This window comes from Dunckerocampus dactyliophorus, chromosome 1 (genome assembly GCF_027744805.1).
Source record: "Dunckerocampus dactyliophorus isolate RoL2022-P2 chromosome 1, RoL_Ddac_1.1, whole genome shotgun sequence".
Lineage (NCBI taxonomy): Eukaryota > Metazoa > Chordata > Actinopteri > Syngnathiformes > Syngnathidae > Dunckerocampus > Dunckerocampus dactyliophorus.
In genome coordinates, this window is record NC_072819.1 from 21,221,800 (window position 1) to 21,240,407 (window position 18,608).

The 18,608-nt window shown below is 39.5% G+C and overlaps 1 protein-coding gene across 1 annotated transcript; it reads right to left on the reverse strand.

Annotated features, from left to right (window-relative positions):
- Positions 1-8,250: 8,250 nt before the first annotated feature.
- Positions 8,251-18,324, reverse strand: LOC129194513 (serine/threonine-protein kinase SBK1-like). Its single transcript, XM_054799761.1, has 4 exons — positions 18,248-18,324; positions 17,445-17,615; positions 12,584-12,786; positions 8,251-12,468 (listed from the first exon to the last, which is right to left on the reverse strand). Exons 2-4 carry the CDS (start codon positions 17,605-17,607, stop codon positions 11,857-11,859), a joined length of 978 nt encoding a protein of 325 aa, XP_054655736.1. The 5' UTR covers positions 17,608-17,615; positions 18,248-18,324; the 3' UTR covers positions 8,251-11,856.
- Between the last annotated feature and the right edge of the window lie 284 nt (positions 18,325-18,608).

Here is an 18,608-nt window from a genome sequence, read left to right on the forward strand (position 1 = left end):
ATGCAAACAAATGCAGCAATGAACTCACAGCAAAGCCAAGAAAGTGACACATTCACAACAGTAACAATCACTGATATTGTGTTGTGATGATTATGATATAACACACAAAAATTGGCCAGAAATAGGTTGTTTTGACTGTCAGTCAAAATACAACAACAGCGAGCAGCGAACACTGCTTATTTAGCCCAGGCATAAAAAACCCCATCCTATTATTTTAAGATTTGTAGAATAGAGCTTGTAAAAAATATATGGAATTACTTACTGACATATTGACTAGAAAGACGAGTGACAGCAGTCCATGTTTAGGTAGCAATTTGGCATGAAAACCCATATTATTATTCGAAGATTCACAGAGATGTTGCAATCAAAGACGACCCTTTGGATTAATTGTTTCACGCTACAACAGATAACACATATCTCGCACGTCATAACCAAGCTAGTTACCCATCAACACTGCATTAGCTGCCAGCACTAGACTGGATACTATAGAGAATATTTTTCACGGCTGGCTTCAGCCATGGCGCTGGATCCCAACAAGTAGAGAGGAGAGCAAATTTGTGCAAAAAAGTTTATTAACAAAAAGCAACTCACAGGGAGCGTAATACAAAAGGGTGAACATAAAAGGCAAAAGTACAACAGAAAATCCTCCGGGCAAGTCACAGGTAAAGAACATGGAACGAGTGAGTTGCATGAAACAATCTGGCAACAGAGGACAGGTGTGTGCTGCTTATGAAGAGGACTACGAATTAGATGCACATGTGTGCACATGGCTCCTCCCAGGCCAGTCGGTCTTGCACTGCAACCAGAACACAAATGGGGGCAGCAGAGCAGCACCACAGATCATTACAATGTTAGTCGAAAAACACGTGGATTGACTTATTGCCACCTTGGCACACTTCGACTTCACTTCCACGTCGAAAGTCTTATGGGTTTTCGACTTTTTATTTCATTCTGCGGGGCAGTATCAAAAGTTCATAACATAATTCTCGTAAAAATGACACCTTTTTACTCTTATAGGATTAAGAATTTAATTTGAAATACAGAATGTATTCTCTTTATTACTGTATTGTACTTAACACTTCATTTTCATAAAATGAAATCTCTGTCACTATTTCAACATTTTGTTCCTAATGTTTCTATTTTATTATCACAATTATGAATTCCTTCTTAAACAGAATGACATCTTAAGTCTCTAAAAATAACTTTGTGTAAAATTCTGAAGGTATTTTTTGTAAAAAAATTACCCCTCTCTCTTGTAAAACAAATACACTCTCATAATGTTACTACAGTGGTGCCTTGGTTAACGTCATTAGTTTGTTCCAAAAGGCCTGACTCAAACAAAACTGATTGTAACCAAAGCAAATGTTCCCATAGAAAAAAATGTAAATACTGTACAATTAATCCCTTCCAGACACCCAAAAATGTTAAACGAAAACACATTTTATAGAACATAACTGTCATTTTACATGCAGAAAATGATGCAAAAATAATTACAAACGACAAATGAATGGACAACTGAACATTTAACATAAGTTTTACCTGGTTTTCTTGGAAAAAACCCACAAAACCATAAATTAACAAAATAAACACATTGTTCTGCTGCAACCACACTTTGCAAAAATGTTAAATATATACCAAACTAAATATCAACGTTCTAGAGCCAATAAACATGTACCTTGCCATTAATATAGAAAATGAAAAAAAAAAACAACCGCTGGCGGCAGTAGCGTCACAGAAGTGCGCCAGCGAGGATGTCTGGTGACGTGCTATGTTTGACTGTGGATGCTGCGAATATGGTACAGTAAATTGTAATGCTTATGTTTTATGTTGTTGGAAGCAGAAATGAGTGTTATGGATCTGAAATGAGACAGGCAGAAAACAGTGTCATCCTTGATGGGGTGATAGACACAGCGGGACGCTGTGTATGCATGTATTTGTGCGTGTGCACGCAGCTGATGACTGAGTTTGGCTGTCACATTTACATGCCTCTGAAATGACAACGGTCTTCTTTTTCAGCTGTAAAATTCTGAGGTCTTGCACCCTTGTGATGCTGTGCATGTCTTTATTTTGTTTTAGTTGTTTTTATTATATTCGATCTTACCCTGTTCTTATTTTCTATAACCTGTTTTTACTCTTGTGAAGCACCTTGGGCACCATTGGGATGTTGTAAGGTGCTATACAAATACAGTAAACTTTGATTTGATTTGATTTATCTCGGTGCGGCCCATTGCCTTTCTCTTTTGTGCAGTCCATGTGTTTGTTACGTCGTGTATCCCTCTACAACTCTGATACAAAATGGCGGCCGCGGCCACAAGGCATTGCCCGATTACGTGCAAGTATCGTGAGATTTCGTGTTGTGCGCGTGATTCAAATGGCGGCGTATTTTTTATTTTTAAGAAAAATGTTGGTTGTTAACTGAAAAACACGCAAACCGGGGCGGACGTTAACCGAGGTACCACTGTACTTTGTTTTCGTGATTATGATTGTATTCACATAATTGTATTACTTTACTCTCATAATATTTTGTCGTGCCATTGTGGTCCAAATGCGCCATCATACAAAGCCGTACAAAGCCATCGTTCTTACTTGTTGAGTCAAAGGCACACACACATGCTTTGCAGTTGGGTTTACATTGGCTTCATCAGTGTTTGTTTGACAAGCCAGGAATTTGCAGTCAGCTCAAAGGGTGAGCTGAAAGATGACCGTATGACTGCAGCCCCCTAAATATGGTGTACATATTGCATCTGCTCCGTGTCCCATGCAGGGCATCTGTTAGCTTGCAGAGCAGCTGGAGCAGAATGCCAAGAGATTATTCAATAGAAAGGAGCTATGGAAATAAAGAAGATGAGAAGGGGATGAAGACGGAGAGGTGAAACTGAGGTTAATGTTCTATACACCCAAAAAGTCATGTAATATCTGCCCAAGAGAGTGGATACAAAGATCAGAAATGCTAATTGGATGGAGTTATATACATATTTATATCCATGCATGCAGTGACGTGCACTGATGCCTTTGAAGCCTTTTTTAAAAATGTTAATATAGGTTGCTCCTTAAGAGGATGACAAGAAAAAGAAGAGAATAATTCACTTTGGTTAAAAGTGTTTTTAAATACTGTATGGCAGACCCGTTTATTATAATTTTTTATTAACTGAAAAGCATTTGTGTTCTTACTAAACATTCACGATCGATCAGCACCGATTTCCTTAATTTTTAGGGATTGGTGATCGGCCAATCAATCCTTACGTATGAAACCGATCTTATCCACTGATCTTATCTACCTCTGCAAAGGTCTGAAAGTCAGCCACTGTCCTCTTTTGACTTATAGCTAGTAGTCGAGCTAAGGCTAAAACTAAAGCTGGCTGGAGTGAGGCGGAGGCCCACTGTTAGAGCTAATGAGCAGTGAAAAGAGTAAAGCTACTATGAGGAAAATGATGGCGTTCATTGCATTGGACAACCAGCCATTTTCAGTTACTGTGCACCTTATTTTTTGGTAAGAGGCTCAAATCAGGTCTGCGGTGTAGGCTGTTGAGCAAGTAACAGAAAGTCAAGAAAAGTAACAACGCGTATTGTGTTCTGCGTCCCGATTTGGCTAAGGGAGAATTGAATAAATGAATCTTCGGTTTGTTACATAAAGGAGGAGGAAAATTGCAACAACTGTCGACTGCAGCATTATGTTTTAACAAGTTTTAACAGTGGAGTGGCACCAGGACAAAGAGGCAGGGTCAGAGGAGTGAATAGGCACGAGTCACTGTTAATCATTTCTTGTGTTCAACCTCATTGGTTGATCAGTAAAATTCAAACAAAGGTTCAAACATGAGAGAAATATGAGAAAATGTTAATGCCTGTCTGAGAAAAGTGTATGGGGAGTAGTTTTACAGCCTTAAAACATAATAATAATAATTGTAAAAAAAACTATGCTGGCTACTTCGCGGACTTCACTTATTGCAGGCTATTTTGGGAACCTAACCGCCACGATAAACAAGGGAACACTGTATAATCCTCCATCTTGCCAGTCAAATTCGTTCATTCATTCAGCAGCACATAAAAATAATTTGAATGCATTTGACTTGCTCTTCTCCAGCTGGTGCTGTCAAACAAAAATAAAATGCTGGCTGCCAGCTTACGCATGGCCCCACCTCTTTTAGAATGAAGCGAGGACTGTATCGCATCCACATATGATATTTCGGTACATTTTATTATCCGATTAGCAAGAATCATGTCACACTTACATTAAATATATTACACAGGCTCTAGAAAGTCATGGTGAATAATAAATGTTTCTGCAACATTATATTATTGACTGACATTCTGACAATCCTAAACTGGCAGGTACCATGATCCCACTCAGTGTGCACTTAGACCGTAGGAGGTGTTTGTGCACTAAGCCGAGAAGCTACGCTCATAGTGGCTTCATCATTGGTTTCTGCCCTGTATTTGATCAGGAAATGTGCAAATTCAGCCATTTTTACTTAAGAAAACGTCAGAAACGATTGGAATCATACTGAAAATGCATTTATATACAGTTCAATTGATCAATATTAATATTTATTTTATGTTATTGTCTCCTGACATTACGTCAATGCATACATGTGAGGTACTGAGTGATACTCAGGGATGGAAAGAATACCAAAATATAATACTCAAGTACAATTGAAAATACAGGGCTAAAAACCTACTCAAGTAAATGTAAAGAAATAGCTAACTTTATTAAAAACCTAGCCCCCATCCTAACTCTAACCCCAACACTAACCCTAACCCAACATTAACCTAACCAGACTCTAACAAAATCAGAATCCCAACTCGACCCCATCCCTAACCAACACCCTATCTCAATCCCCAACCACAACCCATAAAACGTAGTGAAATACAACAAACACAACTTTAAAAAAAAGTACAAATACTCAATTACAGTAAGACGAGTAAATATAATTCATTACTATTCACCTATGTGATGCCATTGTACACAAGGAATTACATACAAATACTGAATGCATTGGTGCCTGTGTACATTACACTTTGCTGTTTGTAACATTTGTGACAAACAAATGGAAAAGCTTTGATTCTGTCTTTACCAGTTAAACCTTCAGCACATTTAGCACACAACGCAGGAAGAAATTCAGGCTAAGATTGATGCAGCAGAGTGACCTTGGTGGCAACACACATGGTCACATCAAATGCTAACAAGCTGATGCAGGCACATCTCAACCACAGTGTAGTGTTGGTGCCAAGCTGTTGTTAAGTAAACAGAATACAGTTCAAGGAAGTTTGCATGCTGCAGGGCTTTGCTTTGCTTATTTATTACACGAGTGATACATTTCTGGCCCAACTACCGTATGACTCAGCTAGAAAGTACACAAGTGTACTGTAGACCTTTAATAGAGCGAAAAAGAAACTTGGGACTTTTGGGACACTTTTTATGTTAAATGATGACATTATAACCCTAACCATAATCATACACCTAACCTTAAAGTGTTCATGACACCAAAACACATGTTAATCTAAAAAGATGTGGCATACTTACTTACTGTTTTACTGTTTGTTTGTTTTTTACACCTTTCTTCACTCTTTCCCGAGACTGGAGAAGGAGGAGCAAGTGACGTTTACCCGAGAAGTTCCCACCCGAAAGTTATCACTCACTCCAATGCTTTTTCAATTGTTATGGTTCAGTTCTGAATGTATTTCTATTGTTCGTTATAGATATTTTTTTAATATTATGCCTTCTCGTGTCGAACACTCAAGGAGACGTAGTAAGCTTGTTCACATTTCAAAAGACGCCATTCCAAAGGGTTGTCTTTGATTGCAGCATCACTACGAAGCTTAGAACAATAATATGAGTTTTCATGCCAACTTGCTAGCTAAACATCCAACACTGTCACTCGTCTTCAGCTTGTGCAGTGATATTACAGCTTGTCAGTGGCTATCACTGCCAGTAAAACATCATACTCATCACAACACAATATCAGTGAATGTTATTGTTGTGAATATGTCACTTTCTTCATGTGCGTTCATGGCTGTGTTTGTTTGAACCTGGCTTCTGGAAACAGTTCTCAACGTGACTGAAACATGGATCGCTGTCGCTGGAGCCAGTCCTAGCTGACTTCGGGCAAGAGGCAGGGTACACCCTGGGCTGGTCGCCAGTCAATCGCAGGGCACATATAGACAAAACAATCATTCACACTCTCTGTCATACCTAGGGTCAATTTAAACTCGTAAATGCGTGGTTTTGAAATGTGGTAGGAAACCGGCGTACCCGGAGAAAACCCACGCACACCATGGGGAGAACGTGCAAACTCCACACAGAGATCCCTCTGTCAGTTTCAGTTAGTAAATCCATATTTGTTTTGTTTTTTTACTTGATCTATTCTACAAATCTTAGAATAATAGCATGGGCTTTCAAGCCAGGGCTAGATAATCAGCCATCGCTGCTCACTGGTATTGTATTTTGCAGCGTGCATAGAGCTGTCAGTGTCACTTACTGTCGGTCAAAAGAACATACTTGTGGCTTATATCATAGTCATCACAACACAATATCAGTGAATTTTATTATTGTGAATGTGGCACTTTCTTGGCTTTGCTGTGAGTTCCTGGCTACGTTTGTTTGAATCTGGTTCTCAGAACGTGTTCTCGTTGTGACGTCACGGTCAAGATGGCGGTGGTTCAGGAAACTTGCTGGGGGATGTGTAAAAACTTCATGTCACTCATATTTTATAGTTGCTCATCTATGACAGCAGTATGACAGATATGTTTTATTAAGTGAGTACTTTCATTTTGTTGTTATTTTTTTCCAAACTTTTTTTTAATGTTATTAGCACTAAAACAAATTGAGCTGTATAGCTCACATTACACACACCCAACATAAAGTAGCAAGAAACACTGAGATTCTGAATAAAGCGAAACATATTCTGAACCAAAAATCACTCCATAACTCTACTGTTCTCTGATGTTCCCATATCTGAGTTACAGTCATGTGCGGCCAGGGGAGGCAGGTGAGGCAGAGCATAACTTGTCATGATGAAAAATTTGATAAAAAACCCCAAAAGTCCAATTGTTTTTGACATTTTCTTAAATAAAAATCGCTGAATTTGCAGATTTCCTGATCAAATACACTGCAGAAACCTAAGATGGGGCCACCATGAGCGTAGCTTCCCAGCTTAGTACGCAAAACCGCCTACTGTGCACACAGAGTGGGGTCATGGTACCTGCCAGGTTCTGATTGTCAGAATGTCAGTCAATAATACTGTAGACCAGGGGTCACCAACGTTTTTCCTTGTGAGAGCTACTTTTACAAAATGAAAATGGCCAAGAGCTACTCATTTTTGTAACATTTATTTTCAGAGCTTATTTTAAACCCAAACAAAGCGAATATACTTGTTTTACCAGAACATTAACAAAATGCTGGTGTCCACAACTCATATTTTGTATTTCAGAATGCATTTTTTTCTACTGTTCTTTCATTATTAACTGAAAACCTGAATGAAAAGCAGGCTTGCGGGCACCTCATGTGGTGGTGGGGGGCTACCTGGTGCCCGCGGGCACCACGTTGGTGACCCCTGCTGTTTACAGTAGTGTTGCAGAAACGTATTAGACGCCATGATTTCTAGAGCCTTTGTAATATCTTTAAGGTAAGTGTGACATCATTATTTTTGCTAATCGGACAATAAATACACAGAAATGTCACACAAGAGGCACTTGCAGTACCAGCTTGAGCTGGAAGGTTCTTTTTGCCGTCCTTGCACAAAGGAAAAGCCAGCGTTTTTCTCTTTTTTATTGATATACACGAACAGCAGTGCCCGCTAGAGATAAAGTTCCAAACAATTAAAATGCAAGATATTTTTATGCGGTGCTGAATTTGACTGCCAAGATGGAGGATTATCTACCCAACTTCATCAGAAGGTGATCACACTTTTACAACTAAGTATCAGAACTTTTCCTGAAGAAGGAAAGGCTGCATGTACTTCATATACAAATAAAAGGTAAAAACACAAATGTTTTTCATGTTAATAAAAAAAAAAAATGGGGCTAAGAAGTATCCGAAAACAATTAGAAAACCTTTAACCAAATAAAATTAGTCTCTTCTTTGTTTTTTGGTTATCCTCTTAATGAACAACCTGTATTAACATTTTTAAAAACTCTAAAGGAGTCAGTGCCTCACCAGCCATGAACCGCACCGTACATCACTGCTGAATTATTGTGGGGCGATATGGGGAAACAACTACAAAAGTATTACAATCTGTACTACAAAAACGGTCAGTTAGGATAATCCACAATGCTGGTTCCAGAAAACACACAAAACCCTTTATTCATTGAATCCCAATTATTGAAATTCACTGCTCTAGTTCAACACTTAAAATGATGCACAAAGCAAATAACAACCTGCTTCCGCCATTCTTCTCAACAAGACAGGAGAAATACAACCTAAGGGAAGATTTTACTTAAAACATTTATACCTATGAACAACAAGGATGCTGCCTGTTCCCCGCTGTACTCGGGTCAGTCAAATGTTTGTTCAGGCCACTTTACCAAGGCAAGGAACCTCATGTAACCTGATGTATGTATGTGTAGGCTAACATGCTCTGTAAATAGCATCATATATACTCAGACCAACCCTCAGTCAGGTTCTTTTCTACTTTCTGGAAACACTGGCGCCTTACCTTATATAGCAATGGATAACCATCTTTTACTGTGTCTTGTTGGCGATGTCTGTTTTATTTTTAATGTTCTATGGACCACGTACTGTATGTGTCTGAAATAAAGTTGATGATGATAAACACAAAAAGCCTACAGCGTATTGGTATGCGGAATTACCTTAAGTTATGGAACAGTACAGAACTCAAAATATGTAAACATGCGAATCATTTCAAGAAACAGTACAAGCAGTTCATGTTTACAAAGTTTAAGGAAGAAGAAGAACGCGAAACAACAGCAACTGATATCATCATGCCTAACTCTTATTAATTATACAGACGGGATCTTTTTTGTCAAACAAGAAGGCATTAATAATGTTTGTCATGATGTTATTTTTGGGCCGCACGGTGGTCTAGTGGTTAGCACGTTGGCCAAAACGGCCTAGAGATCGGGAAGAAGACTTGGGTTCGATTCTCCCCTGGGCATTCCTGTGTGGAGTTTGCATGTTCTCCCCGTGTGCGCGTGGGTTTTCTCCGGGTACTCCGGCTTCCTCCCACATTCCAAAAACATGCAGGTGAGGTTAATTGGCGACTCTAAATTGTCCATAGGTATGAATGTGAGTGTGAATGGTTGTTTGTCTATATGTGCCCTGCGATTGGCTGGTGACCAGTCCAGGGTGTACCCCGCCTGTCGCCCGAAGTCAGCTAGGACTGGCTCCAGCGACAGCGATCCATGTTTCAGTCACGTTGAGAACTGTTTCCAGAAGCCCTCGCAACCCTAATGAGGATGAAGCGGTATAGAAAATGGATGGATGGATGATGTTATTTTTGTTAGGTCAATTAGAACTTGTACACACGTTTATAGATTAAGTCATGATATACCATGTTTATTATGTCATAATTGTCATTTATTTATATGTCATTATTACCGTACAACACATATTATTAATTACTGTACAAGTTCTGTTGAAATTTAATGATGTATTCCTTTATTATTCTATGATTTATGTACTGCTATTTATTTATTCTATTTATTATATTATTACACTACACTACATACACTACTACACTACTATACACTACATTTATTCATACATGTTAAAACCAGGAAGTGAACAACTATCAGCAATTGCTGAAAAACGAAGAAGGGGTAGGATTAAATAACTCATTTTCAGACAATTATGCAAGTGTATGCATGTGACATACTTCTCTGTAAATTGTTTTGCATTGCACCATTAACTTAAGCCTAGCCCTAATCTAAATATAAACTGTAACCCCTAACTCAAAACTAATCCATAGCCCTGCTTCTAACTATAAAACCTAACCTAACTGCTACCCCTAAAACTAAACCCAACCCTTATCCCTAACTCAAATCCAACCACCAGCTAACCCTAACTTTAAACCTAACCCTTAATCCTGTTTGCTAATCATAAACCTACAGTATGTCAAAAAGGAGAGCACTCCCCTCACATTTCTGCAAATATTTTATATTTTATCATAACACAACACTAAAGAAATAACACTTTGATACAAGCTAGAGTAGTCAGTTTACAGCTTGGTTAACAGTGTAAATTTGTTGTCCTCTCAAAATTACTCAACACACAACCATTAATGTTTAAACCGCTGGTAACAAAAGTGAGTACACCTCTTTGTTGAACTGTACAAATTGGGCCCAATTAGCCAATTTTTATCCCTGGGATCATGTGACTTGAAAGGTGTTATTGATGTTATTGGTGTTATTGCTCTCACACACTCTCATTTTGGTACCAGGAAGTTCAACATGGTGCTTCATAGCAAATACTTCTTTGAGGATGTGAAAATAAGAATTGTTGCTGTGCATAAAGATCAAGATAAAGAGTACATTTACGTTGTTATCGAAGATGAACGCTGACTATTTTAAATTGCATGAAAGTGTTGTTTCTTTTGTGTTGTCATACAGGTATTTGCAGAAATGTGAGGGATGTACTCACTTTTGTGACATACTGTAAACCCCTAATTTTAAACGTTGGAACCCTAACCCTGAACTGTTAAATTTAAATTTAAATTTGAAACCGGACTCAAAACCCTAACTCTAAACTAAACCCTAATCTGACCAGGAAAGCCTATCTCTAACCTGTAACCCTAATCCTCAATTCCAAACCATAAACCCCCTAACTTTAACTTAAACCTAAACCCTAACTCTTAACCTTAAGACTGAACGCCAACTCTAGCTTTAACACTAAACCCAAACTCGAACCTAACCCTGAAACTCTTAACGCCAAAGCTAAACCTTAACCTAACCTAAAACCCTAAAGCCTGAATTATGCTTCAGCATCACAGTGCTGGTGAAAGAGACACCGGCTTGCTCCTCTCCCTTCAAACCCTCCGGTGGACATTCTAACTTCACGTAAACAGCAACGCAGACAGTCGAGCTGTGATTGGTCGACTTTTTTTTCAGTACATAATTTTTGTTTTTTCACTTCTGTGCCAAAAAGTCTGCCAAAACAAAATAATGACGCAAATTGTGGAGCGTCTCAGCAAAGAAATATGCACTATGCAAACATGAGCAGTTATATGGATATGATATAAATATGAGCGGTTTCAGAGCAGCAAATACAATAAAAGTGACTCACGTTCCACATCAATTACTTCCAGCGCCAACAATGACCTGGATGTTGCAGTCACAATTGATTACTACAACAGAAGCTAAATAGCTGGTCAAAGAGACTTGTTTTGGAAGAGAATTGCAAGTCACATGTTAGCAGCTGACAAAATGCTATAACAGGATCAAGACACCAGTGACGACACTGAAGCATAATTCAGGTTTAACAGTAAACTCCTAACCCTAAATTGGCAGTAATCGTGATTCTAAAACTAAACCATAAACCTTAACTCTAACATAACCCGAAGACAAAGGTATAAACCTTAACTCCTAACTCTATTCTAACCTTAAACCCGAACCATAAACCCTAACCTGTAACTTCTATTTAATTTCAATTGCTGCAACCTAATTTAAGTCCAATGGCACAAGCCTATGTTAAATACTACACAAATGACCACACATATTTTACATATGTAAAGCCTAAGGAAAAAATGCATGAGTTTGTTGATCATTCAGTTAATGTATTTTCCTTAACAGTTATTACAGGCCATGATAGTGTTTCGCCACGCTACATGATTTCAACAAATGATGCAAATGAAATTGCAGGCTGTAAGAAGTGTTGGGATGACCTATCTTCTTTTAGGTCCAAAATTATTCTTTCTCTTCTGTCTGCAGCTGCTCTATCCCATGTTCCTTTTTAAGCCAGGCCTTCTCCACATATTCTCTCACCTCCCCAACAGTAGACCTCTTTTCTGCATCCAGAGCCAAAAGTTTACCAAACAACTCCATGGCTTCTGGAGTGAACTTTTTCCACAGAGGTGGAATGTCATCCTCTGTGTTGGCGCTGTCTCCCAGTTTGGACCAGTCAGCAAACTCCTGGTAGTAGTCATCTGAGTCCATGCAACGGTCCCATGGGAAGTAGCCCGTGAGGATGCAGAATATAACCACGCCAAAGGCCCATGTGTCCAGACTTGGTTCCACACTCAGCGGAGGAGCAGTGACTTCTTTCTGACCGTCCAGCAAAGCAACGGTGCAAAGCTCAGGCGCCATGTAAGGTAGGGTCCCTGTAATATAGCTGATCAGAGTGCCCTTCTTCTGGGCCAGGCCAAAGTCTGCCAGCTTCACCTGGCTGCAGTGATGATCCAGCAGAAGGATGTTTTCCGGCTTGACGTCTCGGTGGACGAGGCCCCGGCTGTGGATGAACTCCAAAGCGCTGGCAATCTGGAGGACGCAACGTTTAACGGACGACTCAGGGATGCCCACCTTAAACAGACAAAGTATGAACAGGCCTTGTTAAAGTTAATAACTGCACATCAGATATGACACACATGGACACATACTGTACACATGCCTACTTTTATGTGCAAACCAACCTCACCTTCGGCTGAATGACAGCAAACAGGTCCCTCCCAATGATGAGTTCCTGTGCAAAGCAGTAGTGCTCATTTGACTGGAAAGCGATGCCAAAGAGGCCCACGATGCAGGGGTGGCAGGACAGATGCAAGGAGATGCAGTACTCTCGCAGGAAACCCTGTAGCTTTGTTGATGTCTTGGGCATTACTTTCAAGGCCATGGGAGTTCCTGTGTAGCATACATACTTGACTTTAGCTATTTCAATGTATTCATGTCTACTAAATGAAAAAGGCTGAATCACTCTGGTTGTTCCTCACAACAAGAAGATCTAAGCCATAACCCAAACATCAAATCTAACCTTAAACTCTAACCATAAACAATAACTAGCTGAACCCTAAACCCGAACAGGAACATAACCCTACACCCTTACAGCCCAATTATACTCTGGCAGAAAGGGGGGCGGAACAGAGTCCACTGAGGTCTGCACATCTACTTCTGGCCAGTAGGCAGCAGTAATTTTACCTGGATGAGACATCCATCATTATTATATTACCTTTCCTTGCACTTGATATAGCCATGGATGCAGAGTAAAAAACATTTCTTCTCCATAAGTGGTAAGTTTATGGCTTCTTACTTTATCCTTCTTCCCCATTTAAAACCTTTTCTTAAGTTTAGAAGAAATAAGTTTGAGGCTAACTGGTTAGCTCTCTATCTTGTTGGCCTGCTTGCTAGCGGCAGTTTAGAATCCCTGTAGCATAATAGTTGGGAAATCCGGTGTAATGAGTAATAGGAGTGTAATTGTCAAGTCTTGGCATGTTGGCGTTGTGGTGGCGACCGCAGGATGCGAGATGAGACACGATTGCAGGTAAAATGTGTATTTTATTGATAAATGCAGCTGTGTAACGGCAGAGCAGTTCAATGACAATATTCCGACAAACAAAGGAGCACACATCTGGACTAAATACCAACAACACAAATTAGCGGCAGGTGTGAGTGAACAAAAAGGCAAAGCAGACAAATCACAGGACGGAACAAAAAACAGAAGTAATAACAAAATAAGGGCACAAAAACTAAGGCATAAAAGGCCAAATGAACCACAAAGTCACACGGGAAAGTTCACAGCTTGACAGTAACCCCACACCACTTCTGAAAAGATAGTAAAAGTCGTATTTTCCTCCTCCTTGTTCTCCTCGAACCAAAGATTCATTTAAGGCGCCCTAAGCCATAACTTCTACCTTGCTTCAGCATGTCCAGAAGTCCAACTTTGTGTGCGATGGTTGGCTTTCTCTGCATTTTGGGTGCAGAACGTTTCGTCAACATTGTGGATTTTGTCAGGGAGAAAACTTGCAAACATAAAGCGTTCAGAGTCACACACTTAGCTTCTTCTTCTTCTATTGTTTATTGCCGGTTAGCAAGCAGTTTACACGGTTAGCTAGTTTGCTGGCGATGACCACAACAAGAGACGGCATGAAAGAAATTGATTGGATTGAGTGGAATAGGTTTTGCGCGTTCACGAGAATCAAGTGGTCCTTACCCCTCCTTAAACCGAGCACACCACATTATCAAACTTTATTCAACTTTTGGAATCTGTCGTTGTCCCATCTATTTTTTTACCATCACTCTATATTTGTTTTCAGCACACTATTACTGTGCTACCTACTATTACTATTATTATTGGATTTCCAATGAGTTAATAGTTGTAGCCCATCATTCATGAATATGTATCATTCCTGCAGGAGATGCTGAGCCAAGTGAAGTCCCCTGCTACACAATACAGTACTCCAGGGCCTTTTAAAAGCTACGATCCCAGTATGGAAAAGTCAAATACAAAAGAGTGCAATTCTGGACTTTCTTACAAAACAATCTGAGAGAGAACGTCTAGAACATGAGGAGAGAGAGGCCAAAACAGGGAGGTTTTTAAACCTTGATATGATGCTTGATGAGATAACTTTTGTTATAGATATAGACATCTCACCGCAGATTTAGTTCATCCATAATCAGAATAATAAAGATAAAACTTACATCTTCGTGTGTAGCTTGAAACGCCGTGGGGGAGCAAGCACGAATCAGGAGGGGAGCTTAATATCAGCTGACTGATCTCATATGACAACTACAAAGTGACGTTTACGCGATCAACCCAAACTACGTTGGCGATCTACTGGTAGCTCGCGATCGACGTAATGGCTGCCCCTGCTCTAAAGCCTAACCCTAAACCCAAACATTAACATAACTCTACACCCTTATCCTAACTGTAAACCCTTATGCTTGATGCTAACTCTTAACCCTAAACTCTAAACACTACCACAACTCCCAACCTTAAACCTGAACTCAAAAGCAAAACCATAAATCCCAGTGCTTCTAAAATTGTGGGGTGCGCCCTCCCGGGGAGGCGGGGCAGGGTGTCAGCGGGGCGCAATATCAGTGTTCTGCTTCGACTAATGTTTGGTCTCCACTTGCTAGCTCAACAGACAGAGAACAGGTTCTCAATAAAGGGTCTAGTTGAGTTTCATTTCAAAGTCTTTACTTTGAAGCACTATAAAAACTGAACATACAGAAATAAAGCATGTTAATTATGACTTACATAAGGCATAGATAATCTCTCTGCGACATTCACCATAAACAAAATGCATTTAAATAAATGCGCTTGTTCGATGGTAATTTACACTGGAAATCCCATGTAGACTTTAGCCATTAGCATTAGCGATTTACGTGGCGATTTTGAATACCCTGCGACCCTAATGAGGAGAAGCGGCAAAGAAAATGGATGGATGGATGGATTTTGAATACCTCCAAATATTACAACTGATTAGACATTTAAATGTACATTCCACTAAAACAGATGATGCATCATAAGCATAACCTTGTTTTAGACAACTTTTGGGCACTACTGCCCTACCTTAATTCCTAGTCCTAACCTCACACCAAACCCTAGCTCTAAACACTAACCTTAAACCTTAAACACCAACCCTAATTCCTAAACCCTAACCTAATGCTAAGCCCTCATACCCAACCCTAGATGTAAACCCTCACTTGACTCCGAACCCCAATTCTTCTTGACTTTCTGTGTAGCATTTGGATGCTCTCCCTGTTCTGAGGATAGTTTACTTGAGTACTCTGGCTGCCGTTCATAGTCCAAAATGCCTACTAATTACAGTCGTCCCTCGCTACATTGCAGTTTGAACATCTATCACATTTTTTCACAAATCTGCATCCGCAAGAGAAGGGTTTTAAGAACAAAAAACATCTTCAAAGGCCTCGTCTACTTCAACCTGAGCAAAAGTGCATATTTGGAATGCACGAGAGCACCAAACATGGGACATTGAAAGGTGGAAGAAAGTTTTATTCTCTAATGAGAAAAATTATAAGTTAGATGGTCCTGATGTCTTTCAATGTTACTGGTATGATATGGCAATCCCACATGATCCCCTCTTTTGGAGCATCCTGTGTGTTCCCCTGATCTAAATCCAATTGAGAACATTTGGGGATGGATGGCAAGGGAAGTTTACAAAAATGGTCTACAGTTCCAGACAGTTGATGCCCTTCGTGAAGCCATCTTCACCACCTGGAGCAACAATCCCACTAGCCTCCTGGAAACACTGGCATCAAACATGCCCAAACCAATTTCTGAGGTGATAAACAAGAATGGCGCAGCTACTCGTTATTGAGTCCTTTTTTGAAAATGTTATTTCTATTTTAGAGGGGTTTCGTTTTTTTCTGTGCTATGGTCTTAAACTTTTGATTAGCAGATGAACACCCTATTTCAGCTGTTGTTTGCAATACATTGCTGATACAATTTTTTTGTCTCTTCTTTTTGCATTTTGAAGCTCTACTGTTGACCCATCTAAATAATCTGTAGCCGTATCTGTACTCGGACTGGGTGGGGCATAAACCGGAAGTGGGCGTGATTTATCTGGAAATGGGTGGGGCTTAAATTGGTACATTATTGTAAGTCTGAAATTGACATGGATTGATCAGAAGTTGCTATATTTATTGTTTATTATTCAGCTATATGTGTACTGTGTATGTGCGCAAATGATTTGTAAGACTATTATTTAACTATTTTTTAATGATCTGTGTGAAGTTGGTGATTCATGCAAACATCCATGGCAAACAGGGAAATAATCTGTCAGCCTTGTTCACTGTAGTTTTCTCAAAAGCACCGTGTTCAGTGCTATGAGTTTTCCAACTGACTTTATATATAACACCAGTCGTTTACAGCTCTGTCTTGTCAAATGCATGGCGTATGTTACTAAACAAGTTTACCAAGTAACGTTACATACAAACCGAAATAGAGGCTAGCTGAGGAAAACCTAAAAATACCCGTCCAGAGTGGCGGCAGTGACCAACGCGACATGAGACGTTTTCAAGTCTGTCTTGCAAATTGCACTGCGTAACTTACGAAACAAGTTTACCAACAAACTTTAGATATCATAGAGGGAAAGGCTTCTTGAGACATCATCTGTACTTCTGTGAAGAAGGTGTCGTGATGACAGATGACGTCTCAAGAAGCCTTTTCCTCGATGGACAACTCCTGTACGACTGAGAGCCTACACAGACGTTTAGATATCATACAAACCGAAATAGAGGCAAGCTGAGGATAACTACTAATTTCAACAACGTGAGCTTGAGTCAAGATGTTGTTTGTGTGTGAAAGAGTGAGGCACCGCTCCTCTGTGGCTGCAACCTGCTGCAAGTCTGAGTGAATACATAAGTAGTTACCCAATGAGGATTTTCCTTCAGCACAAGTACAGATGATCTATATGAGCTATACTCATTTCATGCTCGTACTCGGCAAAAATACATGATCCGTAATGGATACGCGTCTAAAAGGAGTATCCGGCTCAGCCCTAATATTTACTAGTTGTCAAGTCAAAGCAAAGGTCTACCTCTGAAGCGATGTGTAACCAGCAGCACTTTGCCATACTTTCCTCGGCCGATCTCCTTGATGACGTTGAAGTGTTCCTGGATCTCCAGTTTACTGAGGCTCTGGGCCGTCAGCTCCATCAGCTCGTCAACAAGACTGCCGTCAGCCAGTCCTAACTCAATCATTGCTAGCCCTGCTTACGAACAAGAAAAAAAAAACATTTTTGATATTTTTAATAAATCAACATTTGAACATTACATTTTTACAGCTGCTCAGTAACCATTTCATCAGGAAAAAGTAAACAAGCTTTCTAAAACCCCCAAAACATGTTTCTACTAATTAAAGCACATTACTTTTCATACAAAATGTAGCTATTGAGAACGCTCACAACTCAAACAATTATGTAGTTGAACATCTCAGAATTCAACTTTAAAGTTCAGAGAAAATATGGTCCCAAAGAGTTTGAACGGAAACAGCGACAATATAACTGAAAAGGATTTTATGAATTATAAATGTTTTACTATTAGCAACAGCACACTTCTATAACATCTGTTTAGATAGATACTTTATTAATCTCCAAGAGAAATTCTAGTTTACATTTACATGCTAAAATGTTACTAAAACATTTCTTGTACTGTGCGGTATTTACATGTTTTATGACAAATAAAATGTGGATCTACAGAATGGATACATATATGTACATTTCTTATGGAGGTATTCAATGACAAAACCCAACATCACAGCTAGCAATAAAAATAACCTACTTATTGTTCGCTGCCTTTACCTATGCGATATAAATTATAAGCTATAAAATGAAAGTCTTACCTTAGACAGATCACTTGAAATACGCTGTGGCAGAAAGAGTAGAGTGAAGCACATCCACTGCTGCTGCTCGGATGAACATGCCCAGTGGAGCTGAGAGCTTTTCCCCTGCCCAGCACATAACTCAACTCTCAGCGGCTACAATGAGAACATCTGACACTTTGACAACTGATTACAAACTGTCTCTCCAAAGGGCACTTGTGCTTGCTCTCATACCAACACACAAATACATGCAAGTCTGTTGTAACATAGTTATATTTTGTTATGAATGCAGCCAGTAAAAGCTTTAGTTGCTCTTCTTATTAACCAAGGACATGGAAATATGCTATTATGCAGAGACAAATACTGGATCTGATTAATGTGT